Genomic DNA, 27,907 nt, shown 5'->3' with positions numbered 1-27,907 from the left:
CTAGAGTAATCTATGTCTGAAGCCAGATGTATGATTCACGTATTGATATTTATGGACGTCAATCAATAAATTTTTAAATTTTATTTAAATGAGTTAAAAGATTAGTACATATAAAGTGCTTAGATCTATGTCTAGCAATAATAAGCACACAATATGTGCTATTATTTGTTTATAGCAATTTGAGTTGGGTTTTCTGTTATTTGCAATCAAAGGAATTCTAACTTATGCAACCAAATGAGAGAATAAGATATTAAAAAGAGACCATTTATAATAGTAACAGGGAAATTACAAAAAAAGAAATCCCCAGCCAAATCCATAGGCATTAACCTAATAAGAAATGAGACCTGTATGAACAAAGTGGCAACGCTTTATTCTCCAAATCTGTTTCTTTGTCTATATACGCACCTCCACAAGTCTAGTTTGGGCCACCATGATGTGTCGCCCGGACTGCACTACCAATCTCCCAACAAGCTTGCTGCATCTTTTTGATGTTTTCAAATTCAGCCTCAAGTTCCAGCTTTTTTTTTCTTTTTCTTTTTCTTTTTTTTTTTGAGACAGAGTCTTGCTCTGTTGCTCAGGCTGGAGTATGGTGATGCAATCAATAGCTCATTGTGGCTTCAAACTCCTGGGCTCAAGCAATCCTCATACCTCGGCCTACCTAGTAGGTAGGTCTACAGGTGTGCACCACCATGCCTGGCTGATTTTTTTTTTTTTTTTTTTTTTTTGAGACAGGTCTTACTTTGTTGCCCAGGCTGGCCTTGAACTTCTGAACTCAAGGGATTTTCCTGCCTTGGTTTCCCAAAGTGTTGACATTACAAGCGTAAGTCACCATGCCTAGCCAAATTCCAGTTCTTCAACGAAGCCATCATCCAAGATCTAGTTGCCATTTGATATATGATAATGATTTGTGATCCTAATGTCTCAAAATGGAGTCACTCAGGTCAAGTGACATTGAGCCCACAGTGAAGTTGTTTACCTCTCAAAAAGTTGTTTACCACATGTGTAATGAACTGAGGTAGTAAGATAAGACTTGCTGTGGCCTAGAACCACTGACACCTGAAATGAACCAATAAAAAGTGAATTCAGAGAGGTGGCTGAGATACTGAGAATGGACACACCCCTGGAGGACCATAAAGGCAGCAAGAACCTGACCTTGTCCAAGACACCTTTTGACCCTCTGATGCTGAGGACTCCTCCCAACTTGGCATTTGCCCCTTCCCCACCCATTCCTGAGGCTCTGCCTGGGAGAAGCAGTGACTTCACTGCTGATATAAGTCAAGAACTTCCAGACCCACTCAACTACGTATTGGTCTCCCAAGCCATCGCTGTGGCTTGTTACCTCCAATGACTGCTTCTGTGGATGTTATACAGGATATTATTGCTTCATTAATCGTATGTGACTCTCTTGAACTGTGAATTTGAGCACATGTAATTGGCTATTGAGTCATTGTGAAAGTCAGAGTTAGCACACCTGGACTGCATGAACCTAAGTAACACAGCACCATTCTTATCCCAGTTCCCTGCTCTCTGACAACACTGAATTGCTTGTAATGTTCTTTGCTCTTTCTCACCCTAGTGCTTATGCATGGCCTTTCCCATAACACCTAGGATTTGGTACCAACCATTGCCCTCAGCTCACTCTAGCATAATGAACTGTTTATATGTCTGTCTCCCAGCTCCTGGACCTGCAGGCAAGGAGTAAGTCTTATTTATCTTGTATCCAGGTACCTAGCAGAATGCCTGGCATGTAATAGGCCCTTGATGAAGATTCCCCGAAGCCTGGAAAAAAGAATGCGAGGTTCCCCAACCCTCTGATTGCGCCAGAACAGGAAAAACATTTCTTTGAGGGATATTCCTCCCACGTAACAGGACCATAAGCAAGTCAGCCCCAGCGTGCATGAAGCCGATGAGAGGGAGAAAAAAAAGACACGATACTCAGGATTGAGCAGTGAGATGGAAAATGAATATGGTTGCTTGTGCTAAAACTGTCATTCCTTGCAGCAGCGATAATAGCGAGACATAAATATTCATGATGTCATTATTTAGAGAGTTATGAAGTGTCGGCAGAGGATGTACCGTCTGGAATTTTTGCTTCAGTGCCTAAATTTATTACTGGTAAAATTAAGCAAAACAAAACAAAACATAAGCAAAACTCAGTGGTCTCTGACAGCCAGTGAGATGGTGACAAACTCTCAAGGTCACGGCTAAGCAAAAGGAGGTCCCCGGTCGGTGCCAGCCCAGGGGGCTCCTCTCTGACAAGGCTTTTATCGGGAATATTGTTAGGGTTGGCTGTCATTGGTAATGGCAACCTGGCCTGAATACTTAAGAGGATCTCTTCTTCCCTGCCAAAGAACATGCATAAATTCGCTCTCCTGAGGCTGTTCTTTCTTTCTCATAGAGTTATTTGTGTTATTTAAATAAAAACATTTATTATTTCTCCAGATCACAGATAGCATACATACTCAGGGAAGAAAATATGGCAAACATAAACAATACGTATAAAATAAAAATAACTTTGAATCCTACCACCCAGAGATAACCGTTTTGGTATATTTTCTTTCAGTTCCATTTCTAACAGAATTTAAGTGCTGAACTGGTGGGATTGGTGTGTGGTTGTGTAATAAACACCTGAGCTGAGCCCGAAAAGCTGGGTTTGCAGCACATCTGTTCTAGTTTCTTAAAGTTGGGAAGCTGTAAGCATGGCACTCAGTTTTCCTATTTGTAAAGTATGGATAAAGACAATATACCACAGAATTAGTTGGAGGGTTAAAAGAGAAAATGAGCCAGGTGCAGTAGCTCATGCCTATAATCCCAGCACTTTGGGAGGCCGAGGCGGGTGGATCATGAGGTCAAGAAATTGAGACTATCCTAGTCAACACGGTGAAACCCCGTCTCTACTGAAAATACAAAAAATTAGCTGGGCACGGTGGTGCGTGCCTGTAATCCCAGCTACTCAGGAGGCTGAGGCAGGAGAATTGCCTGAACCTAGGAGGCGGAGGTTGCAGTGAGCCGAGATCGCGCCATTGCACTCCAGCCTGGGTAACAAGAGCGAAACTCTGTCTCAAAATAAATAAATAAATAAATAAATAAATATAAATCCGCTGGGTTTGGTGGCAGGCACCTATAATCCCAGCTACTCAGGAGACTAAGGCAGGAGAATTGCTTGACCCCAGGAGGCGGAGGTTGCAGTGAGCCAAGATTGCACCACTGCACTCCAGCCTGGGCAACAGAGCAAGACTCTGTCTCAAAAAAAAGGAGAAAGTGAATTGGTCCTAATATAGTAGGACCATAAGCAAGTCTAGCCCATGGTGCATGAAGCTGATAAGTGGGAGAAAACAAAGCCAGAATACACTTGACTCAATGAATAGCATGTACTAGGTGGTCAGTCATTGGTGGCTATCACTGTTATCATTATATTCATAACTTAAGTCATCTAGTCTCAGAAATCATCCTACCCTCTTCTCCATACCTCACCCCTACATCTAACCAGTTACCAAATATTGCTGATTTTACTTATTTTGTGCTATGCAATATATCCCTTCCTCTCTGAGGGGATGAGATACTCAAATATACCCTCCCAGTCTCTGCTCTGGTTTAGGCCCTCGGAATTTCTTCCCTGGGCAACTATTCTTATTTGTTTCTTTTTCTGCTGCCTTCCAACCATTCTTCAAGAGGCAGGCAGAAAGAATTTCTTCGATAGATGCAAATATGACCATATCAAGCCTCTGTGATAAGTCATAGGGCTGCCTTATATGTGCTTGTGTATACACATATTTGTGTGAATATACATGTGCATTCGTGCATGCATGTGTGTGTGCACGCATGTGTGTGTGTGTATGTTTGGGAATTCTGAAGTTGAAGGAAGGGATTTTGTGCTTTGGCCCCAGGAGAGGGATGGAGGATACGGAATTGTGTCTAAAATGCCATCTGGGCTTGGGTTCTCCCAAATAGAGGAGGAAAATTTGTGCGAGTCTGAAGACACTGTTTCTTAGGCATCTTTGGTGAGGCTATCGCGGCAGGGACCTAGGGACCGGGGGGCTCTGAATGATTTGTCATAACATCTGCATGACCCACGGCTGCAGTGTCAGCTTCTGCAGCAGCAAGGAGGCCAGGAGGGTTGAGCTTCCCAGCTGAGCAGCAGAAGGCATCAGCCTACTGAGGGCTCTGGCGTAGCACCAAAGCCAAGACCAGTACTCTCTCTCTCAATCACTGGTGGAAGAGCACATCTGGATGTGTGAGTATTCCTAAATCTTCCTCCAGGAAAGGTTTCGAAGAAAGGATCTGTGTTCCTGAATACGAACAGACTTACATTCAAATATTTGTCTCTCACCTATCTGTGACATGGAAGCCCCCTCTCTGCTTCCAGTCTTCCTTCCTTCCTGGGTCCATACCTATCGGAATGACTAAAATAAAATATAGTGATAACACTAAATATCAGTGAAAATATAGGGAAGTAGATCATACATTGCTGGTGGGAATGTAGACTCATACAGCTGCTTCGGAAACAGTTTTGCTGTTTCTTATAAAACTAAGCATGAATTACTATATAACCTAGGAACTGTACTCCTGGGTATTTATCTTAGAGATATAAAAATTTATGTTTGCATAAAAATATGTACACTAATACTCACAACAACTTTATTTTTAATAGCTCAAAACTGGAGACAACGCAAGTTTCCATCAACAGATGAATAGTTAAACAAACTGTGGTATGTTCACTCCGTGGAATACTACTCAGCAATAAAAAGGAGTGAATTCCTGATGCACTCAAAAACTGGATGGATCTCAAGGGAATTATGCTGAGTGAAAAAGCCAGTCCAAAAAAAGGTTATCAACTGTTATGATTCTATTTATAACATTCTTGAAATGATCAAATGATAGAGATAAAGAACAGACTAGTGATTGCCAGGGCTTATGGGGGTTTGAGGGAGGGAGGTGGCATATTTATGGTGATGGAACTGTTCCAGGTATTGATTGTGGTGATGATTTTATGAATCTACCACATGACAAAGTTGCATGGAAACACACACACACATACACACATACACACACGCACGCATAAAACCGATGAAATCTGAATAAGTGGGTAGATTGTATCAATTTCCCGGCTGTGATCTTGTGCTGCAGTTATGCACGATGTTACCATTGGGGGAAACTGAATGAAGGGTGGATGGAATCTCTTCATATTATTTCTTACAAACTCATATTGTAAAGAAATACAATTATCTTAAGAAGTTTAATAAAAGATGCTTTTGAAAGCTGGAAAAAAGTCCCCCAAATTAATGTACTTAAAAGGTATTAATTATAAAAACAAATAGACCCATAGCCAGTTAATGGTATTTTAAATAGATCCTGTTTAGATGATCCTGTGTCCTTATGTTTGTGTAAACAGTAATAATTTTTTAAAAAGGAACTTCTTACATTTGTATCGCATGTTCATCCATGTTAATTCATTTCTTATTTAAATAGGGTCAGGAATATAAGTTAAGCAAGGCAAAGACCTGAAGCCAGGAAAATAGCCATGTGGCTTATGGTAAGAATGCACATAACCCCAAACCTACATTTTCATAGAAACATGTTAATAGTTTTCTTATAATTGGCTAGTGTTTTTAATTGATTTAAATTCCTCATCTTTATTCTAGATCACTCAAAAAGATTCAAATGGGTGACATTCTTTGGTTTATTTAAGAATGGATTCTATTCTGAAGCCACTTGAAGTGCTAAGGGAGAAAAAAAAGTTAAAAAAAAGAAAGAAAAAAAAGAATGGATTCTACCTTGCTCTGCAAATGTTTTGGTATTCTCTTAAAATAGGGTTAGTCTGAGTACGGTGGCTCATGCCTGTAATCCCAGCATTTTGGGAGGCCGAGGCAGGTGGATCATCTGAGGTCTGGAGCTTGAGACCAGCTGGCCAACATGGTGAAACCCCATCTCTACTAAAAATACAAAAAAATTAGCCAGGTGTGGTGGTGCATGACTGTTATCCCAGCTACTTGGGAGGCTGAGGTAGGAGAATCACCTGGGAGGTGGAGGTTGCAGTGAACCAAGATCACCCCATTGCACTCCAGCCTGGGCAAAAAGAGCAAAACTCCATCTCAAAAAAAAAAAAAGGGCTTAGAATAATTGGGCAGCAGAATTGTACTATTTTGATTGTATTGGTGCCTTCGAGCTCCTGGGTTCATTCTAGGAAGCACAAAACTCAAACTTCAAATAACTTCTCGAAATACTTGCTGCTATTTACTGAATTGTGCCTGCCCTCCCCTGCCCATTTTATATGTTGAAGCGCTAACCCTCAATGTGACTTTATTTGGAGATGGGCACATTTGAGGTAATTAAGGTTAAATGAGGTCATAAGGGTAGATCCGTAATCTAATAAGACTGGTGGCTTTATAAGAAGAGTAAATGGGGCCAGATGTGGTAGCTCGTGCCTGTAATCCTAACACTTTACAGTTTTGAGAGGCTGAGATGAGAGGATTGCTTGAGACAAGGAGTTCGAGACTGGCCTGGGCAGCACATTGAGGACCATCCCCCCTCCCCATCTGTAAAGAAGAAAAGAGAAAAGAAAGTTATTGAGGTGCGGTGGTGCATGCCTGTGGTCCCAGCTACTCAGGAGTCTGAGGTAGGAAGATTGCTTGAGCCCAGGAGTCCGAGGCTGCAGTGAGCCCTGATGGCATGACTGCAGTCCAGCATGGGTGACAGAGTGAGACCCTGTCTCAAAAAAAAAAAAAATTCTCTCTTGCTCTTTCTCTTTGCACATGGATGGGGAAAAGGCCATGGGAGCAAACAGTGAGAAGGGGGCCATCTGCAAGCCAGGAAGAAGGCCCTCACCAGCACTCGACCATGCTGGCACACTGATCTGGGACTTGCAGCCTCCAGAACTGTGAGGCTGTTGTTTAAGTCAGTGAGTCTATGGAATTCTGTTGCAGCAGTCAGAACAGACAAATACCATCACCAAGCTGCAACTAGGTGGTTCTGGTTAGTGAGTGGAAACAAACAAGCTAACAAGTGAAGAGTCTACTCATTTGTTTGCCCCAGCATCCAGGAGGCTGGTCATCCTGACAGATGGCTTGAAAGATGGGCCCTCTGAGAAAGGTCATCCGTGGGAGTCTAACTGGGGGGCAGCACCAGCTTTGGCTACCGTAGGAAGCGTCCCAAGCAGCATGGGGTGGTGATAGGCCACCCTCTGAGTCCCATGTCCAGGGTGAGGTCCTTCTCTCCATGCCAGCTCCTGTTGGCACCTCTGGGAGATGACAACAGGACACGAAGTCCTTTGTTAGCAGTGGGAGCAGGCTCAAGTTATAGTGACTGTGTAAATTGAGGGAAAACAAGGGAATGTTTGATTGATTTCTAAATCGTCAACAACTGAGACAAAATCTTGTCAGGTTTCAGTGAAGAGCAACTAGATCAATAATCCCTAGAGAAGTGCTTCTCAGCTGAATGTACACACACGTCACCTGGGGGAGCGTTAAAATGAAGATTATCTTTTAGTATGTCTGGGAGGGGGTGGGGATGATTCATCTCTAACACTGCTCATCGTGGGGGTCCCAAGGCTGGGCTTGGAGAGGCCAGGCACTAGATTTAAACTGTGAGGTCCCTGAGACCAAGGCCACACTGTCTTGTGTCCCATTTGGTTCCCAGACTTGGCCTGATGCCTGAGACTAAAATAAGTTTTCAATAAATATTTGCTGAATTGAATTAGTGGGGAACACTGGCTCCAAGGACAAATTTTGTCGCTGAATTCTTTGTTAGAGGACGCTCATAGCCAAAAACCGGAGGGACGAAAATTGAACCATAATTAAACCTGTGTTTAACTATTACTTTGGAGTTTCCCAAGCACTTATAGTTAATAATAGCTTATTTGATTTTTACTCCTACAATAATCCTCTGAAGAGGAGCTGTCATTATTATTTTTCTGTTACAGACGGCAAAAGCAAAGGCAGAAGGATGAAATCATTGACCTAAGGAAGATAGCAGCACGTGCACTAGAACGAGGGTCTCCGGATTGCTCATTTTTTCCTGCTGTGCTTTGCAGAAAGAGTAAAAACTTCCCCGGAAGTGGATGATGTAACTCTTAGTACCATATAGCTTGAGGCTGTTGATGTCCCTATTCCTCTATAATTGCTATATGCTTGGTATAGAGAGCTAATATGTCAAAAATGTAAGTATATGGGTGTAATATGAGAAGATTTCTCAAAAAATAATTCATGAGCTCTCTCTGGGCTTCTTGGACAAACCAGCTGCAATTAAAAGCTCCTCTCTCTTCCAGCAGAGAGCCTGCATCCCAGCTTAGCTTCCCTTAGAACCAGAGAGCTCCTCCCCCGGGGCCACATCCCACAGACCTCAAGGTCTCCAGGTGCAGGCAGCTCCCACTTAGCTCCCAACTGGCTGGCAGCCAAGTCAGACTGCCTGGCTGCAAGGTGTTCTGATCAGATCTTCACCCCTCTGGCAAGGTTGCTTTCATGCTTTCCGTGAAAGAAAGAACAACAGAGGGGCAGGACTCTCTCCAGCTGAACTCAGATCTACTTCACCAGGCACCAGTGTTCCTTGTGAGCATGGGAAGTACTTGTATCTTCTTCTCTTGCTGATCCTTGCTTTAGAAATTTTCCTAGTAAAGCTGATTCCAAAACCCATGCCTTGTGATGCTGTGGAAATCCTCTGAGCCTTTGTAGGGTAGGTGCAATCACAAATGGACCATTTAACTTGCATGACAGAGGGGGTTTTTCAAGAGTAATCTCAACTTTCTCTTCTCTTTTCCACTCTTTCCTAGTTCCCATAAACTCTTCTTCTACGGTCTTTCCCAAAGCAAGGCACAGTGCTATGATAAAAAAAAAATAGTCCAGAGTTTGATCCTTGTAACCTTGTCCTGACCCTGTCCTAACCATCTCTGTGGGGCTTCCATGAAGCATCCTAGCGATGTTAGCGGACAACATAATTCCTGTTAGTGTCTATGAGTGGCAGCATTCTGAAGGCTATGTCAAGTCAATGAGGCAAAAGGACCTCAGCTGCGAAGGGAATGTTTTATTTATGAAGAGCGCACATGGCCAAAGCCCTGTGTGTTTCACCTTTCACAGAAATAAATGCCACGTAGCTTCCAGCCTGAGCTTGCATGGGTCCTGCAAACCCACCTTGCCGAGGTTTCCCCTGCAAGGGAGCAGGAAGGAGGTATGCAGTCTTCCCTTCCCGGGGGAGACAGGGATCAGGCAAAGAGCTTGCGGTTCTACAATTGTTCTTTGAGTATCAAGGGGAAAAACTTCTGGTTAAAACTGTGGGCAGTCCTGAGGGACAGTATGGCAGCATTTGAATTCACTGACATCTGAGTGAGATATTTATTAACATATCTGTTATCACTTGGGGGTGGAGTGTGTGTGCGCATCTGCGTGTGTTTATAATTCACCAGTCCCCTGACAGTAGAGAATTCCCGTTAGGTAGGCAGCAGCATAATGTCTAGGCTTAAGGCCTTGGGTTCAAGTCTAGCTATGCCATTTATTAGGCTGGTGCAAAAGCAATTTCAGTTTTTGCCATTACTTTCTTTTCTTTTTTTCTTTGAGATGGAGTCTCACTCTGTTGCCAGGCTTGGAGTGCAGTGGTGGGCTCTGGGCTCACCACAGCCTCCACCTCCTGGGTTCAAGTGATTCTTTTGCCTCAGCCTTCCAAGTAGCTGGGATTACAGGCACCCGCCACCACACCAGGCTAATTTTTGTATTTTTAGTAGAGACAGGGTTTCACCATGTTGGCCAGGCTGGTCTTGAACTCCTGACCTCAGGTGATTCACCTGCCTTGGCCTCCCACAGTGCTGGATTACAGGTGTGAGCCACTGTGCCCAGCTGCCGTTACTTTCAGTGGCAAAACGGCAATTAATTGTGCACCAACCTAATACTTCTCTCTTGAGACCTTTGGCAATGTATTAAATTATCTAAGCCTTTTTGTCTATAAAAACAAATGCATGAGCAAATAAAAACCCATCTGATTCTCTGTGTTGTTAAGGAAATGAAATAATGCAAGGTAAGGACTAGCACAGTCCTGGCACATGACATAAGAACTGGCTAAATGTAAGCTCTTGAAATGGAATCTGTGCCAGAATCTCTTTCATCTTCTAGGACTTGATGTTCTACTTGGTTCTGCTTTTCTGCCATTTTGTCTCTAGATTAGAGCAGCTACCATTGTTGAGCTCCCTGCAGAGTTAGAGGCATTGCTTTAATAGAGTCTGTGTCACAGTGGCTCAGTGGCTATGGGCCTAGCTGACATTTCCTTCTTGTCTGTCCCATTCCTCTTCTCTCCGTCATCTCCCATCTCCTATCCCCATATTCCACCAATTCTGGTCCCCCCATCACTCCCCTTCAATTTGGATCTGGCACCGTATGTTACGGATCAAGACGATTTATTGCCATGGAGTTTGACTGCCAGGTTTCATTTCCCCATTGCCAACTTAGGCCGCATCTATGCAGCTGAATTTCTCAAAGGAGCCCATACCTGTGATGGATCTCTAAGATTTTGGGTAGAATCCTGGATATCAAAATATCGATGTCTGTATGATGTACTTCTCCTGCCAGAGGCTTGAGAGTAAAGAAACTGGGTTATGTTTGCCTAATTAAGTTGTGGGTGGACAATCCTTACATCTGTCTCTTGGTCTCTCTTGGCCACCTGACATCTCAGTTTTCTTAAACTGCCCCAGTTTACTCTGTTGTTCTAAAGAAACAATTAACAATATCCCCCTTCGGCCGGGCACAGTGGCTCACGCCTGTAATCCCAGCACTTTGGGAGGCCGAGGCGGGTGGATCACGAGGTCAAGGGATCGAGACCATCCTGGTCAACATGGTGAAACCCCGTCTCTACTAAAAATACAAAAAATTAGCTGGGCATGGTGGCGCGTGCCTGTAATCCCAGCTACTCAGGAGGCTGAGGCAGGAGAATTGCCTGAACCCAGGAGGTGGAGGTTGTGATGAGCTGAGATCACGCCATTGCACTCCAGCCTGGGTAACAAGAGTGAAACTCCGTCTCAAAAAAAAAAATAATATCCCCCTTCTCTCTCTCTCAACAGTGTTCTGTTTTGGAAGATATATTATAAGGTCACCCTGTCTTTTGGGATTGGTATTTATTTAAGCCTCTTTTCAAATATGGAAAAGATGGTGGATTACCAAGCACAATTTTTTCAGTACGGTGCCACAACAAGAACTGTGAGAAGGAAAGTCAGAGTCAAGTTTCAGAAACAGTGCTTCAAAAGGTTTCCTTTCTGTAGTGCAAATGGGAATGTGTTTTTATCATAGCAAGCAGTGTTTTGGAAAACTTGGAAGAGGCTTGCCACACAATTTACATTTTATGTGGTCAACCCTTATTCAATGGAATAAGATTAAGCAAGCTAAAAATAGTCAAGGGAAACACATACTCTCTCTCTCTCTCCACATGATGTTGATGCTTTTGAAACCTTTCCTCTTCTTTTTCTCACCTCACTTTGTGTCACTGGGTGGAATGCATCTTCCACAAAGTGGTGTGAATGAGAAATCTAATAATACTCAGAGCTCGAAGGAGCTGTCAGAGCTTGTTCATCCTAAGATTGTGCAGCCATGTTCAACTACAATAGAAAGAAAGCATCCTGGGAGCTGAGAGGGGATACTCTTAGCTTTGTTGGCATCAACTATCTCTATCTGAACAGAAGAGACACGAGCTGGTGTAAGTGCCACATGCTGTCAAGCCGTGACAGTGACATGGGACAAAAACGGATAAAAAGAGCCAATGAGCACATGTGGCTGGCAAAGGCTGGACTGCATGTGGAATAACGCCTTCATCTACAGCAGCTGCAGCTACGGTGCAAAGTCAGGGCTCCTCAGGCAGGCCATACTAGGTTCACAAGTCCTCACTTGCTTGGGAGAGGAATATACATTCTTGTCATTACTCGTGGTATCCATCATGTGCTAACCAACTCTCTTCCCTTCCTCATTCTAAGAAAGGACACAGGGCCGTAAGAAAGGCAGTGCAAAATGCTGCCACCTGGTACGTGGCTGAAAGGGAAAGGATAATGCAATCCCAGAAGGGAGAGAAAGGACAGGAAAACAATGGGTAGTTAATGTTTCTGCTTTATCTAGCAACAGATGAACACATTCTAACTCACACCCAGTAACTCTGAATGGTGGCGTGATTTATAGTCAGCTCCAGGTTGTCTGTGTTTGACATTCTATTCACTCACACATTTGCATATTCAGAAGCTGGATGAGTACAAAAATATTAATATGAAACACACTACATGTTACAGTAGAATGACATGTAATTTATTCATATAACTGACAATTAGGCAGTACTCAAAATTCATTTAAATAAGCAAGTGATTACACAAACATCTAATAATACTAAAATTGATAGTCAGAAGGTATAAAATACCATGGGTATGAAATGCCATGGTAAATACTATTCAACAGACTACAATCATAATTCCAAACTAAATCACGGTTTCTAAAATGATTTTCAGCAGTCCTGGAACGATTTGACTTTTCTCCTTCTAAGCAATTTACTTCTTCCAGTGATACAAGACAAGGTTGTTATTTTCAAGAAATATTGCAGAGTGACTTAGCTTAGGTTGCTCTCTTGAAACACGTTTTCTTGCAAACTGTTTTTTAATATTGCCCCTTGACATAGAAAACTAGTCAGCACTTAGTTTCCCAAGCAAATATGCTTGGATCAGAACAGTGCCAGGGTATAACCCAGTTCAGCAAGAGGCAGGCAGTGAAAAACCTTTTGCAGCTTTTGAAATATGCTTATTTCTTTTCTGAGGCTTCAAGCATCATACACTTAGGCATCCAAGCCAGTGAAGTTATGGGAATAAACAGTTTGATATGCAGATGACTACGACACAGTTGCAACTGGGGTGAGGAGAAGTTACAATATAATTCTGCAGTACTTCAAACAAAAACAGCTCCTACCTAAAGTTACTTCTTGTAAGCCTCATTACATTTTCATGAAGCGTAGCTATGTTTGCAGGAATAGTTTGGCTTATCATGTGTCTGTCTGTATTATTTTATTTCATTTTATTTTATTTTTTTTGAGACGGAGTCTCACTCTGTCACTAGGCTGGAGTGCAGTGGCGTGATCTTGGCTCACGGCAACTTCCGCCTCCCAGGTACAAGGGATTCTCCTGCCTCAGTCTGCCGAGTAGCTGGGATTACAGGCGTGCACCACCATGCCCAGCTAATTTTTATATTTTTTAGTAGAGATGGGGTTTCACCATGTTGGCTAGGATGGTCTTGATCTCTTGACCTTGTGATCCACCTGCCTTGGCCTCCCAAAGTGCTGGGATTACAGGCATGAGCCACCGTGCCCGGCCCTGTCTGTATTTTTAAAGTCTTATTCTTTATCAGAATGAGGTCCAAGCATGAACCTGGCTTGAAAAGCTAGCAGCAGTAGTCATGAAACATATCAATAAATTAAAAGGCTTTCACAGAACAAGATTCAGCTAAACCTCTTACATATAAAATACAGCTAGAGAAATACAATTCTTTAATGCTGAATTATGAGGGGGAGGAAAAAAAATCTAAAAAAATAGAAAACTCTCTCCATACCTGGGTGTCAAGGCGAGGTGTAACACTGCATAATGCCACAATATGAGCAGTCACTGGATGACAGATACTCCAGAAACAATGGTCTCTGGGGATCTCGGAATTATGACCAAGAGATGAAAATACTGTACCAAAAGGCATGCATACAATCACTGTGTGCATTCAATGTGTGAGCTGCGACCTAAGCAGAGATTTAACAAGACAATGAGGCAGTGTTCCAGGGTATCCGTTAAGACCAGCATGGGGAACTACATGTTGATTAAACCTTCCGAGGCAGCGAAATGTGGGCACAGCGCCATGTCTGGGTTCTGCAGCTGTTTTATGATCCTCTTGCGGAATTTCTCCCGCACACGATTAAATTCCATTATGTCCATGGGGTCCTCGTCGATCCAAAACTTATGAAATTCGTGCATCAAATAGCCTGTTGGAGACAATACAATGATAAGAATGCAGGAGAAAAAAAGTCCTTAATCACATTCAAAATCATTCTGAATGCTGAGGGAGATGCTGAACCAAGCCACAGCAACTACGGAGCTCAAGGACGTCAAAATCTAGAAAATACCACTGCTACAAAAAAAAAAAAAAATCACTGTTTAAGATGATTCTTTAAAATCAGTGCAGTAGAAGTCTACTAATCTGCAAGCTGTTTGCAGCTGGCCCTGGAATCATTCTCACTCTTCTCAAGCAGGAAGACAAATCAGTTCTGCCATCTCTAGAATATGAATCACATCGGGAACATTTTCTGAAAGGCTGACAGTGACCACTTCATCCTTCTCCTCCTAATTAAATTAATGTAACGGTCCAATTTTTCAAAATCACCCCACTCAGACTTTATTCTCTTGATATTTGATATAATTTAAGTTTTAAATTACCCCGACAAATCAAACAAATGCATTCTGACACTCTATTATGAGACAATAAAAATTGTAAATCAGCCCTCAACAACACAGACTGGTCATTAAGCCACATGAAATTGTTAATAAGACTTCCTTGCTCTGAAGCAATAATTTCATATTCAAATACTTTTGTATCTCATAGAAGAACCTAGCATTTTGTTCCCCACTATGCCCCCTCCCACTACCACATTTGTTTAATTATTTTTATCTACCACATTTAGTATTGAAATGTGAATAGTGTTTCTTTTTCAAATACTTGTAGCTGGCAAACTACTACAAGCTCAGATGTCTGTATATATTAGAAATAAAAGTATTTAAGGAAGTAATCCCAGTTTTAAAGAAAGAAAAGCAGCCAGGCATGGTGGCACACGCCTGTAGTCCCAGTTGTTTGGGAGGCTGAGGTGGGAGGATCACCTGAGCTCAGGAGGTCGAGGTTGCAGTGAGCTGTGATTGCGCCACTGCACACCAGGCTCGGCAACAGAGCGAGACCTGTCTCAAAAAAGAAAAAGAAAGAAAAAGAAGACAAAAGCGAAACAAACATTATGCAAAATTTTGTCTTAACATTAGAAGGAGGTAGAAAATAGAAGACAGGCTTCTAGAGCCAGCAACCTGGTTTGAATCCTTGCTTTTCCACCTCCATGCATAAATGAAAATGGGGAATGGGAGAATGAGAAGAGAATTTGGAATAAACATACTCAATTCTAATAGCACCAAAAAAATCAATACTTTTTGTTTTTCGGGTAACTAGCTATATATGGAAAAACCCTCAACATCATTTCATAAACAAAATTTAAAACCTCTTTATTCATATTTTATCTTAATACAAAATTAGGAGTGACCTTTACTGCCCCTAACACGTGGCGGCAGCTGGTCCATTTCCACAGACCCTTCCCTCTGTTACTTGTCTCATTACATTGTTAAATATGCTCCTACTTCTTTAAGTATGTGGTCTCTCTGCAAATATAGGAGAAGGAGTAGGAAAGATTATTATACATTTCTTTTGGGTTGATTGTTCCATTTCTTTCTTTTTTGAAGTTAATTAATTTTTTAGAGGCAAGATCTTGTGAGGTTGCTCAGGCTGTCCTTGAACTCCTGGCCTCATGTGATCCTGCTGCCTCAGCCACCCTAATAACTGAGACTACAGGCACATGCCACTGTGTCCTGCTTATGCTATCTCTTTTAGGACTACCCTGCCTTTGGGTCCTCCACACACAAGAACTGAGATAACTGTTTTTAACATTTCTGATGAGAGCACACACCAACCATCACCCTACTGGCCTTGAGGTTACACAAGCCAGGGCTCCACTATCACTGCCATGGGAACCTGACCACATCAGAAAAGGTCCAAATCAAAAGTATCAGTTGCCTCGGAAGCCATCTCATCTGTCTCTGTTCATCTGATGCTTGGATTCCTGGAGGCAGCATTCAGGCCTGAATTTCTCTGGTGACAACACTGACTGTTTTTTGCTGGATGAGGAACCTGATTCTTAAAAGTTTCTTTCTTGCCAGGCACTGTGGCTCACACGTGTAATCCCAACACTTCAGAGAGCAAAGGCAGGAGGATCACTTGAGGCCAGGAGTTTAAGGCGAGCCTGGCCAACATAGGAAGACCTCGTTTCTACAAAAAAAAAAATTTTTTTTTATTTTTTTGAGACAGGGTCTTGCTCTGTGGCCCAGGCTGGAGCACAGTGGTGAATCTCGGCTCACTGCAGCCTCCATCTCCCAGGTTGAAGCAACTCTCGTGCCTCAGCCTCTCGAATAGCTGGGACTACAGGCGTGTGCCACCATGCCTGTCTCATTTTTGTATTTTTGGTAGAGTTGGGGTTTCGCCATGTTGGCCAGGCTGGTCTTAGACTCCTAACCTCAAGTGATCCCTCTGCCTCAGCCACCCAAAGTGCTGGGATTACAGGCGTGGGCCAGCACACCTGGCTTACGAAAAGCTTTATTAAAATCAGCTGGCTATGGTGGCTTGCACCTGTAGTCCCAGCTACTCGGGAGGCTGAGGCGGGAGGATCACTTGAGCCCCAGAGTTTGATGCTGTAGTGAGCTATGATGGTGCCACTGCACTCCAGCCTGAGCAACAGAGAGACTCTGTCTCTAAAAAACAAACAAACAAACAAATAAACAAATAAAGGTTCTTCCTCATGCTGGGACCAAATCTGTTACCTTATATTTCACAGAACAATTCCAATCCTTCTCCAACTCAAGTGTCTGAAGTGTCCTTTATGCCCAAGCTTTCCTCTTTCCCTGTTTCTCCTCACCGTTTTTCATATGCCATGAGTTTGTCATCTGGTTGTTTTAGCACACACCAACAGAAACTTGTTTCCTCTGATCTCAGTATCTTATTCAACCAACCAGAAGAATTTAATCACCTGTCCATTTCAGTGACTGGGAAAACTCCTAAAATATCTCCAGAATGATCTCAGGTACTTCTTAAAAATGCAGATCCTCTCAGATTTAACCAGATTTGTAATTCAAGAAGATGAAACTCACGTCACTGAAGTTGGGAACCTTTGGTCAAGAAGATTCTCTGACCACATAGAATTTTTATGGTTCTAAAGTAAATCTATGATAATTTATAATTTCTTATTTCCTTACTATATAAAATACATACACAGTTTTTCTGACTGGTCTCTGAGGTCAAATAAACACAGCTATTTTGTACACTGAATCAGGTTTCCAATACAATGAATTAAAATCATCCATAATACACCTCTTTAGTATTTCATGAGTGACAGCATCTTTTCTCCTGTTGACAGTGATAAACAGGCAATATGTAAAATCATCTTTTAATGAAGAATTAATTTTCCTGCAATATACATAAAATGTTCACTTTTCAACAATGTGCAGGAACATTGGCAGCTCACTCTAAAGGTAAGGTAGTGTGGCACGGTCATAGGAGAATGAGGATTCACTTGGTTTCCCCATTTTCACACCTTACACACAATTACAGGAAAACATCTTGAAAGGTTTAAAGGGCTTGGGTTAGGGTAGAGGAGGGGGTGGCTCATAAACTGACACTGTTCTCAGAATTCCTCCTCCAAAGATTGAAGACTGATTCCCTGGGACTCTCTTTCTCTATCTCATCAGGAAAATAATTAGAGACTATGTAACATGATCTTAATTAAAATCCAGAAATGGTGATCTGGCTTCCAAGGTGCATATAATAATCATAAAACTCCACTCATTTATATAAATTACAGTGTTCAAAAATTCATTTGGTCTGATCTGTCAGTTAACTCATCTGCCAATGAACAAATATGGAACAGACACAGTCCTAGGTACTGCAGATGAAGAAAAAGGTAGACTTCCGGGCTCCCTAACGCTCAGTCTGTTGGGGAGGGGCAGACAGGGTACATTTGCAACTGACGATTTGTTCACTAGGGAAGCCAACAAAGCAGCATGGAGAGGAGAGGGAGAAAACAGAGGCTATTTTCCCACCATCTCATTACATTTTTACACCAGCTTTGTGGAACAGGTAACACAGATACTACAAATCCATCTTACATGAGTTCCTTGAATGGTCTACAATTACAGGTACAGCCGAAAGCTGGGAACCAAGGCCTGAAACCAGCTGAATTTCCGCCACAGCAACAGGCTGCCTTTCCCAGTGCATTCTGTTCCTCTGGTTCTTATTCCTACGGAATAATAGTTCCTTCTTTTGGAGGTCAAAGAAAAAGTAGTTTCCTTTTTCTTCTTCCGGCCATCGTATTTTCTCTTCTGCTCATCACACCTAACCTCATTCCATTTCAGTGGGGCTGTGTGTTCAGTGGAGCTTCAGACTGAATGCAATTTTTGTAACATACTGCCTTGGCAGCTCAGTGTTCACCGAATAATACTGTGAAGTCAGAAGGATAGAGCCATTATATTCTTATATTCTTCTACCTAGATGGAATACTTGTTTTGAATGCTAATTTGGCTCTCTGACTCCAGCCTGCAGCATATTTGTTGCTGCTTGAATGTCTTGGTTTTGCTTCACTGCATTCGGTTAGTAAAGAGTAGAGACATATGCAAGGACACAGGTAATTGCAAGAATATTACAGAGACGTGCAGAACTGATCATATCTGATTGAGGAACAATGACTCTAGGGCACAGCGTGTTTCCCTTAGAGAGGCCTGAGTCCCTCTGCCTATATACACCACCATCCTAGGGGGATTGCTGCTGCTTCCAAAACCTGACGAGGGCCTTCGGAAATATGTAATCCTATTGCGTACTTGCTCATCTGGGGTAGGATTATCTTGGAAGCCTATCAATCCAGGCCAAGACTAATATTTTTTTCTTTTGTAGAGATGGGGTTTCACCATGTTACCCAGGTTGGTCTTGAACTTCTGGGCCTAAGTGATCCTCACATCTCAGCCTCCCAAAGTGCTGAGGTTACAGGTGTGAGCCACTATGCCTGGCCTAAGGCTAAAATTTCCCACAGAAACTAGACTCTCCTTTCTCCTGCAAAAAACATCAGCCGATATTTTGTCCATCCATCCAACCATCCATCTATCCATCCATCCATCCATCCATCCATCCATCCGTCCATCCTTCCACCCACCCACCCATCCATCCACTAGTTACTGAGCAACTCCACCCTGTACCAGGCTCTGTGCTGAGGATACAGCAGTGAACAAGAGAAACCTGCCCTTAAATGCCAATTTTCTATGACTCTAACTTTGACTCTTTCCTGGGAGCACTCCCCCATTGTGTGGCTCTGATATTCTCCCAGGTGCTGATGAGTTACAAATCTGTAGCTTGCACCTTTCTAATTCTTCAAGAGCACTCCAGAGCCCTACATTATTAGAATGCCCACTATGCAGCCCCACATGGATTTCCCAAGAGCAACTCACCGTCAGTATGTCTAAAACTAAACTCACTCGACCTTCCCTAAGATACTTCCCTGATTTCCCTAATGATTATGGTCAATATAGAATAAGGCAAGTATAAGGGGCCAGGGAAACACAGCAAGAGGCTTTATCTGCACGTTGATGCTCTTTGACGTGGCTTACAGAGCTCTTCAGGACTGCCCTCCATCCTGCTTTTAGGCTTCCAGTGCCCTCTCTAGTTACCGCCCTGCAAACTCTATACTCTGTTTTCTTAAATCCACATACTCTTTTGCTTTATGGCCTTCACTGGACCACTCAGCCACCATTGCCTTATTTCCTGCCACTCATCCTTCGGGTCTCTTCAAAAGTGGCATTTGCTTTGGAGAAACTTCCAGCTATGGCTGCCACAGACATTTTCAGTGTTTATTTATTTATGAGATGTAGTCTCATTCTGTTGCCCAGGCTGGAGTGCAGCGGCACAATCTCAGCTCACTACAAATCTCCACCTCCTGGTTTCAAGAAATTCTCATGCCTCAGCCTCCCAAGCAGCTGGGCTTATAGGCGTGCACCATCACAACTGACTAATTTTTGTATTTTTCATAGAGACAGGGTTTCACCCTGTTGGTCAGGCTGGTCTTCTACTCCTGACCTCAAGTGATCTGCCCTCCTCGGCCTCCCAAAGTGCTGGGATTACAGGAGTGAGGCACTGCGCCAGCAACTTTTCCAATTTTTAGAAGCAGTACCTTTACTTCCTCAATCACTAAATTCTTCCCATTACATTTTATTTTTTTAAAGACTTTTTTGTTTCCCTGAAGATAATGCTGGACCCACTACATTTTAGGTATTTGTTTAGATGTCTGTCTTCCTCAGCACAGAACCCGATCCACAGTAAAATCTGAATCATATTTGTTGGAGATGCTCAGAATTGTTATAGGAGTGAATATAATCATCCAATTATTAAAGCAGGAGCTGTAATACTGTATGTAAGGGACTTATATTTTCCATTAACAAGTTGTAAAGTATATGTGTTTTATAATTTCCTTTTCATTTTTATCTAAGGTATACATGCACATTGTTCAGAGTCAAATAGTTTAACAAGTCTTGTTACAAAAACAAAAAAACACGTCAAAAAAAAGCAATTTCCTGCCCTAATTCCTGCTTTCTTAAAGCAACATTTCAACTCTTTCTTATTTATTTATTTATTTATTTTTGAGACGGAGTCTCACTCTGTTGCCAGGCTTGAGAGCAGTGGCATGATCTCAGCTCACTGCAACCTCCACCTCCCAGGTTCAAGTGATTCTCCTGCCTCAGCCTCCCAAGTAGCTGAGACTACAGGCATGTGCCACCATGCCCCGCTAATTTTTGTATTTTTTTTAGTAGAAATGGGGTTTCACCATGTTTGCCAGGATGGTCTCCATCTCTTGATCTTGTGATCCACCTGCCTCGGCCTCCCAAAGTGCTGGGACTATACATGTGAGTCACTGTGCCAGCCCCATTTCAACTCTTTTAGCTGATTATTTTGGTTATTGATCTCCATAGCTCTAATCAACATGCTTTTCATTACCTGATTAGATTTTTTTTTTCTTTATAGAAGATGAAGATTTAGCTCCCTTTCACTCACCCCAGCCATGTGGTCACCTATTTCCTCACCCTTTTCTTTACTTTGTATTAATAACTGCCTTCCCTATTTATTTGCCTGGCTTCCCCTTAATTTGAGCCTATATTATCTCTTAAATATGCCAATGTCCTCTCAATATGTTAAAACATGGTAATATTTTGTCAATTTCACATTCTTCAAAGAGTCTCTCTCACAGCCTTCTGACCTTCTAGAATCTGGATTTATTATTTGCAGCCAATCACACAGATATCTTGGGCTTTCCGTTCACTGCTCTCCTGGGATAGATTTCAATATTTTCTAGACCCCATTTATTCCTTTAGGATTACTCTCTTATTTTGTGGAAATAAGCTTCCTGACAAAGGTGCAGGGAAGTAAAATGTTGAGACCCTGCATTAAAAAACTGTCTTTATTCTATTCCCATACTTGATTGGTAAGGTAGTAAGTTATATTGGGTGTAAAATTCTAAACAGGAAATCATATTCTCTTAGTTTGATTGAGATGGGGTCTTGCTCTGTCACCCAGTTGGAGTGCAGTGGCTCAATCATAGTTCACGGCAGCCTCTACCTCCCTGGGCTCAAGCGATCTTCTCACCTCAGCCTCTCAAGTAGCTGGGACTACAGCTGGCTAATTTTTAATTTTTGTAGAGACAGGGCCTCGCTATGTTGCCTGAGCTGTTCTCAAACTCCTGGGCTCAAGCAGTTCTCCCACCTCAGCCTCCCAAAATGCTGGGATTACAGATGTAATTTGAAGACAATATTCTAGTTTTTGGGATAAAATGTTGCTATTGAGAAGTCCAATGTCATCTTGATTCCCCATTCATTATGTGACAGCTTTGGAAATTATTGGGGTCATCTCTTTCCAATGTCATTCAATTTCACAATGATTAGGACCTTGGTGTGAGTCTACATTAATCTATTATGTCGGTGCTAATTACTTTAAGTATGAAAACTCATACTTCAGTTCTGAAAACTTTTCTTAATTTATTTCTTTGATTCCCCTTCCTTAGCTGTCACCACTATTTTTCTGGCACTTCTATTATTCAGATATAAGACCTCATAGAATGATCCACTAATTTGACAACCTTTTTTATTTTCTATTTTTCATCTATGCCTTTTTGTTCAATTTTTTTTTTAACTGTATTTTAGGTTCTGGGGTACATGTACAGATCATGCAGGATTGTTGCATGATCCTGGCATACATACATGGCAAGGTGGTTTGCTGCCTTCATTCCCCCATCACCTATATCTGGTATTTCTCCCCTCCTCATCCCTCCCCACCCTCCCCACCCCCGCTGTCCCTCCCCTAGCCCCCAACTACTGACCGCAGTGTGTGATGCTCCCCTCCCTGTGTCCATGTATTGTAATTGTTCAACACTCGCCTATGAGTGATAACATATGGTGTTTGGTTTTCTGTTCTTGTGTCAGTTTGCTGAGAATGATGGTTTCCAGATTCATCCATGTCCCTATGAAGGACATGAACTCATCATTTTTTATGGCTGCATAGTATTCCATGGTGTATATGTGCCTCATTTTCCCTGTCCAGTCTATCAATGATGGACATTTGGGTTGGTTCCAGGTCTCTGCTATTGTAAACAGTGCCGCAGTGAACATACGTGTGCATGTGTCTTTATAACAGAACAATTTATAATCCTTTGGATATATACCCAGTAATGGGATCGCTGGGTCAAATGGAATTTCTATTTCTAGGTCCTTGAGGAATTGCCACACTGTTTGTTCTGCTTTCTAGGAGGGTTTCGACTATCTTCTAATCCTTCTTGGAGATTTCATTTCTGCTAAAACATAGATCTGAGAATTATTCAGAACCTGCACTCCTAAGTGCTATGCCATGAGGATTCGAGGGAGAGAAACAACCATGATGTCTTCGAGTCAGACCAGAGGGGGATACACTGCATATTATGCAAGAGCCAGGAAAGAGAAGAATTTACCATGCCTGAAAACATAAGTGCAGGTTTATGAATTAGAAAACAAAAAAATCAAAACCAAAAGAAGTTCAAAAGGTCCAAAGCAGTCAAATCACAAAAATCTCTCAGCTTTGACCCTTGTCTGGATTGTTCTATAGAAACTTACATAAATCTCTCTCTATATTTATATATATATATATACAGTTATATATATTTATATACTGATATTATTTATATATATTTATATACTTATATATATTATATATATTTATATACTTATATTATTTATACATATATTTTTATATACTTATATATAAAAATACATATTTTTTTGAGATGGAGTCTCACTCTGTTGTCCAGGCTGGAGTGCAGTGGCATGATCTCAGTTCACTGGAACCTTCGCCTTTCAGGTTCAAGATCTTTTGCACAAGCTCCTGCCTCAGCCTCCCAAGTAGCTGGGATTACAGGTGTGCACCACCATGCTTGGCTAACTTCGGTATTTTTAGTAGAGACGGGGTTTCACCACGTTGGCCAGGCTGGTCTCGAACCTCTGAGCTCAGGGAATCCACCTGCCTTGGCCTCCCAAAGTGCTGGGATTACAGGGGCAAGCTGTTGTGTCCAGCCTAGAACCCTATATTGATAATTACACAATAGGATACTTACAGAACGTTTGCTGAAAGTGAGACAATGTTGGAGCTTCTGGGGCGATATTGTAGAAATGGGTTTTCAGAGCTCCGCTGACCAGTAGATTATATGCCAGGTCAGTTATATTGATGCCCACAATTGCAAATGAGTACCTATGAAATGTAAACCACAAAAACAACTCTGTGTCACATATAAAAAATAAGCATTTAACATTAGCAGCTAAAAGACACTCCTACCAGTGCCATGACAGTGTACAAATGCCATGGTAATGTCAGGAAGTTACCCTACGGTCTAAAAGGGGAAGAATCCTCAGTTCCAGGAGTTCCCCACCCCTTTCCCAGAAAACTCATTAATAATCTACCCCTGTTCAGCAAATAATTAAGAAAATAACCAGAAAAATAGCCAACCAGCAGCCCTTGGGGCTGTTCCACTCATGGTGTAGCTATTCTTTTCTTTTATTCCTTTACTTTCTTAGTAAACATGCTTTCACTTCACATACACAAAAAAGGCATTTTAATAATTGATAATCTGATTTTTAACTTAGTATTAAATTATCAGAGTGGCAGGTCACCCTTCCCTCTCTACACTATCAAAACCTTGACTTTTGTAATTCAGCAGAAAATTTCAGTAATGTGTATCAGGAGAATTGGTAGTTCATATACTTTGACCTTTCCATTTCCAAATACATGATAGAAAAAAAATCCGAAGCGGACAAAGCTTTATAGATAAGGATATTCTTTATAGCATTTTTAATAATGTGAATGCCATGGAAACTATTCAAATATCCTAAAGAAGACAGTGAAATAAATTATGGTAATCTCATATATTACAGTTGATTAAAATTATCTTCTTAAAGATGATTTAAGCAGGATATAAAACATTATGAATGGAGCAAGCCATTTTATTATATACACACAGATGTGCAAGAAAAAAACTACAATAAAATGCCACAAAACATTAACATGAGTATGCTAGAGTAATAAGATTGGGGTGATTTTTTGTTTACTTTTCCATAATAAATTACATATTACTTTTAAGATTAGAAAAAGTTAAATAAGTGTCTTAATAAAGTATACATTTTCTAGTTTCTTATTTACATGTCTACCAAAAATTAAGGGAACTTGAGTTGTTAAATATTCTCTGCTGATATAAACCCAGCACAGAAAAAAATTCTCTGTTAAGAAATATTTTTGGATGATATGGGGTATTATAAAAAACCTAAATTAAATTTTTATCAACTAGCCCAATATTTGATAAAATCCTTAAAAGAAAACTACCAAACACAATTCTAACTGTAATTATAAGGAAATGATTTTCAGAAATCACAATTCTAAATGCGTTCTGAAAATCATTTCCTTCTAATTACAACTTTCTACCTTGTCAGTTAGTCATAGGTTAAGTAATTTCATATAACCATGCAGATAAATCTGTAAACATGTAAAAGATACTTTAAACATTTTAACTAGATTGTATATTTCCGTCAGGACAAGTAGAATTTCACGCTTGTCTTTCATGATACTCCAGTTCTGGTTCTGGTTCTGGTTCTGGTTCTGGTTCAGACTGACCATCTTTCCATGTGAGATCCCATACTCACCCAATTGCCTTATCCATCCTTTTCTTCTCCCATTCTGCTTTGCTGAATTTGCTGAATAGATGAATGAATAAGTGAATAAATCAGATTTAATCTCCAATTGGTACTTGTTCTCTTTTAATGCTTATGTTAAAACTGTGAACTATATGCAGAGATGTCTGTAGCTCAGTTATCCAACACTTATCAATTTAAATGTTATCAATTTTAAAAGACACAATACAATTTATATGAAACTCAGAAATGGAATTATTTAAGGCCATGCTAAAGTAAATAGGACCTCCTATTCACTTTAGTACAGCTGTGGGAGACAGTCCTAAAGGCCAAACATGAAGATATTCGTTTATACTATCATTAATGATCAAACAGCTCCTTCCTGAAACATCTATTGAGGGAGCTAAATGTTACCTCACTCTCTCATGATTCCCCACTGCATTTTGTTTGGTTTTACCTAGTGGTGTTTATCCTACCAGTCTTATTTGTGATGCCTGGTACATGGTAGATGCCAAATAAATGTTTACTGATAAGTAAATGACTGAGTTAAAAAAGAAAGAAAAGAAAAAAGGAAGGAGGGAGGGAAGTAAGGAAGGCAAGGAAAAGAGGAGAGGAAGGAGAGAGAAAGGGAGGGAGGAAGGAGAGAGAAAGGGAGGGAGGAAGGAGAGAGAAAGGGAGGGAGGAAGGAGAGAGAAAGGGAGGGAGGAAGGAGAGAGAAAGGAGGAGAGGAAGGAGACAGAAAGGGAGGGAGGAAGGAGGGGAGAGAAGGAAAGAAGGAAGGAAGAAAGGAAGGAAGGAAGGGAGGGAGGGAGAAAAAAGTAAGGGAGGAAGGAAGGAAGGGAAGGAGACAGGAAGGAAGAAAGGAAGGAGGGGAGGAAGGGAAGGAGGGAGGAAAGGAGAGAGTATTTACAGGTTTAAAAAATTCTGTCTCAGTAAGTGCTATGGTATTTCTTCCGGCTAAGCTAAGTCAGTAAGCCACAGAGGCTCCATTTTCATCTGTTTTTGTAATTTGAGCTTCTGAATAAGACTATTTGAAGAAAGGGTTCTACCATAGAAGCCGGGTTAGTATATACTGGCTTACATTCTTTCTTTATTTTTCTTTAGGAGACAGGGCCTTGTTCTGTCACCTAGGCTAGAGTGTGGTGGTGCCATCTCGGCTCACTGTGCCTACATTCCATTACTCTGTGTGCATCTGCCCCACTCCCATTCCCCTCCATACAGCCAACAGGAGGAGGCAGGGATCAGGCTCCATTCTTTGTGACGGATGTAACTTTTATTCATTATTTTACACTAAGGTCATTTGGCCTTTTCTTATATTTCCAATGCAGATAGAATTGTAATTTAACAAGTAAGGAGGTACTGTTTATTTATAAGGCTTTGCTGAAGAGAAAATGGGCACTTATAAATTCTTATATATAAAATTTGTATAAATTGTATAAACTGTAGTTGGTATTTGAACTCAATACAATGTAAAAACTAGTTATTATGAATATTTAGTTTCTCTCTAACTAGGAGAGTTCCTCAGAATACACAGCAAAGATTTTATTATAAGACACACATATAATACACACAACACACAATCACAAAAATATTACACAGAATTGATATTGAACTATGTGTACTTGTGTACTTTCTATTCTATAAACAGTTATAATTCAAAATAACTGTTTTTAATTCATATTAAAATGTGACACCTGTTGTTTTTTTTTTTCCCAGAGACAGGGTTTTGCTATGTTGGTCAGGATGGTCTCGATCTCTTGACCTTGTGATCCACCCACCTTGGCCTCCCAAAGTGCTGTGATTACAGGCAGGAGCCACCGCACCCAGCCTGTGACTCCTGTTTTTAAAATGTAACTTCTAGCTAACAAATCAAACAGCTGAAGAGGAATCAGGAGACTTTTTTTTAACCTTAAAGATTCATATCCAACTAAAATGATATATGTGTGCAATTTAAGAAATTTTATATATAAGAATTTATAAGCACTTATTTTCTCTTCAACAAAGCTTTATAAATACACAGTGTTCCCATATTTATTAAATCAGATCTCTATCTGCATTGGAAATACAAGGAAAGGCCAAATGATCTCTACTTATTTGATACTTACAGGCTACCCTGGCCCAAACAGACTGCATTCCTCTCATCAGGAGAAAACAAACACACACACACAAACTAACAGTCAAAATTTTCTTCTTAAACTTGAATCCACTTTTATCCCTCAAGTTACTTTAGTATTCAATCAGTGGATGTTTACAAGAGCAGTAATGTGTCACGCTTGCTGAAGGATAGACAGGAAAGAGCTTTCCTTAGCACACATTGACTTCTCTCTCTTGAACACCTGAAACATTCAGGGCTTGACAGAACTTAGCTCAATATCATAATCAATCCATATATACTTTTATCAGACATCAGTGAAGGACAGTAGCATTTTCAAAATATGCTGATCTGTATCCAATGACGTTTACCATCGGTTTGAAGTAATTAATATATGAACTCTATTGATTCAATTTTATTGTAGTTTGAGGGATAAAGCATAGTAATTTTATATACGTGACTACACATTTATGCAAACACACACACATGCTAGTCTCTTTTTAAATAAGAGTAGTCACTCCAAACCTCAAATACTTTCTCTTGGACGGCTAACATGGGAGATACAACTATAAAGCTTTTCTTTAAGAATGACTCATAGACAAACAAAGTCAGTCCCTCTCCAATGGTTAATCAAAAATATTGCGAGCTTATTGTTGTCACTTTCCAAGAACTATGGAGGACTGGAGTCTTCCGACTGATGTTCCTCCAGGAAATGCCACCTGAGCTCATGGACAGACTCCCCAGCCAATTTTAACTACAGGGAGTTTAGAGTCTCTACATTACAGAAATACTCAGAAGAT

At 41.2% G+C, this 27,907-nt stretch overlaps 1 protein-coding gene across 3 annotated transcripts in view; it reads right to left on the bottom strand.

Annotated features, from left to right (window-relative positions):
• Positions 1-12,238: 12,238 nt before the first annotated feature.
• The window catches only part of ELMOD1 (ELMO domain containing 1), a 76,075-nt gene continuing 60,406 nt past the window's right edge, over positions 12,239-27,907 (bottom strand). For all 3 annotated transcript variants that reach the window (XM_064375389.1, XM_064375388.1, XM_021670810.2), the window contains 3 exons: positions 25,028-25,078; positions 23,452-23,585; positions 12,239-13,962 (listed from right to left, as the gene is read on the bottom strand). In XM_064375389.1, the coding sequence (XP_064231459.1) occupies positions 13,790-13,962; positions 23,452-23,585; positions 25,028-25,078 (358 nt within the window). In that variant the 3' untranslated portion in view covers positions 12,239-13,789. The remainder of the gene's footprint in view (positions 13,963-23,451; positions 23,586-25,027; positions 25,079-27,907) is intronic.

The sequence above is a fragment of the Aotus nancymaae genome, unplaced genomic scaffold, assembly GCF_030222135.1.
Source record: "Aotus nancymaae isolate 86718 unplaced genomic scaffold, 86718_ANA_hifiasm-v0.15.2.pri h1tg000012l, whole genome shotgun sequence".
Taxonomy (NCBI): Eukaryota; Metazoa; Chordata; class Mammalia; order Primates; family Aotidae; genus Aotus; species Aotus nancymaae.
This window is presented reverse-complemented; position numbering and strand designations above follow the sequence as displayed.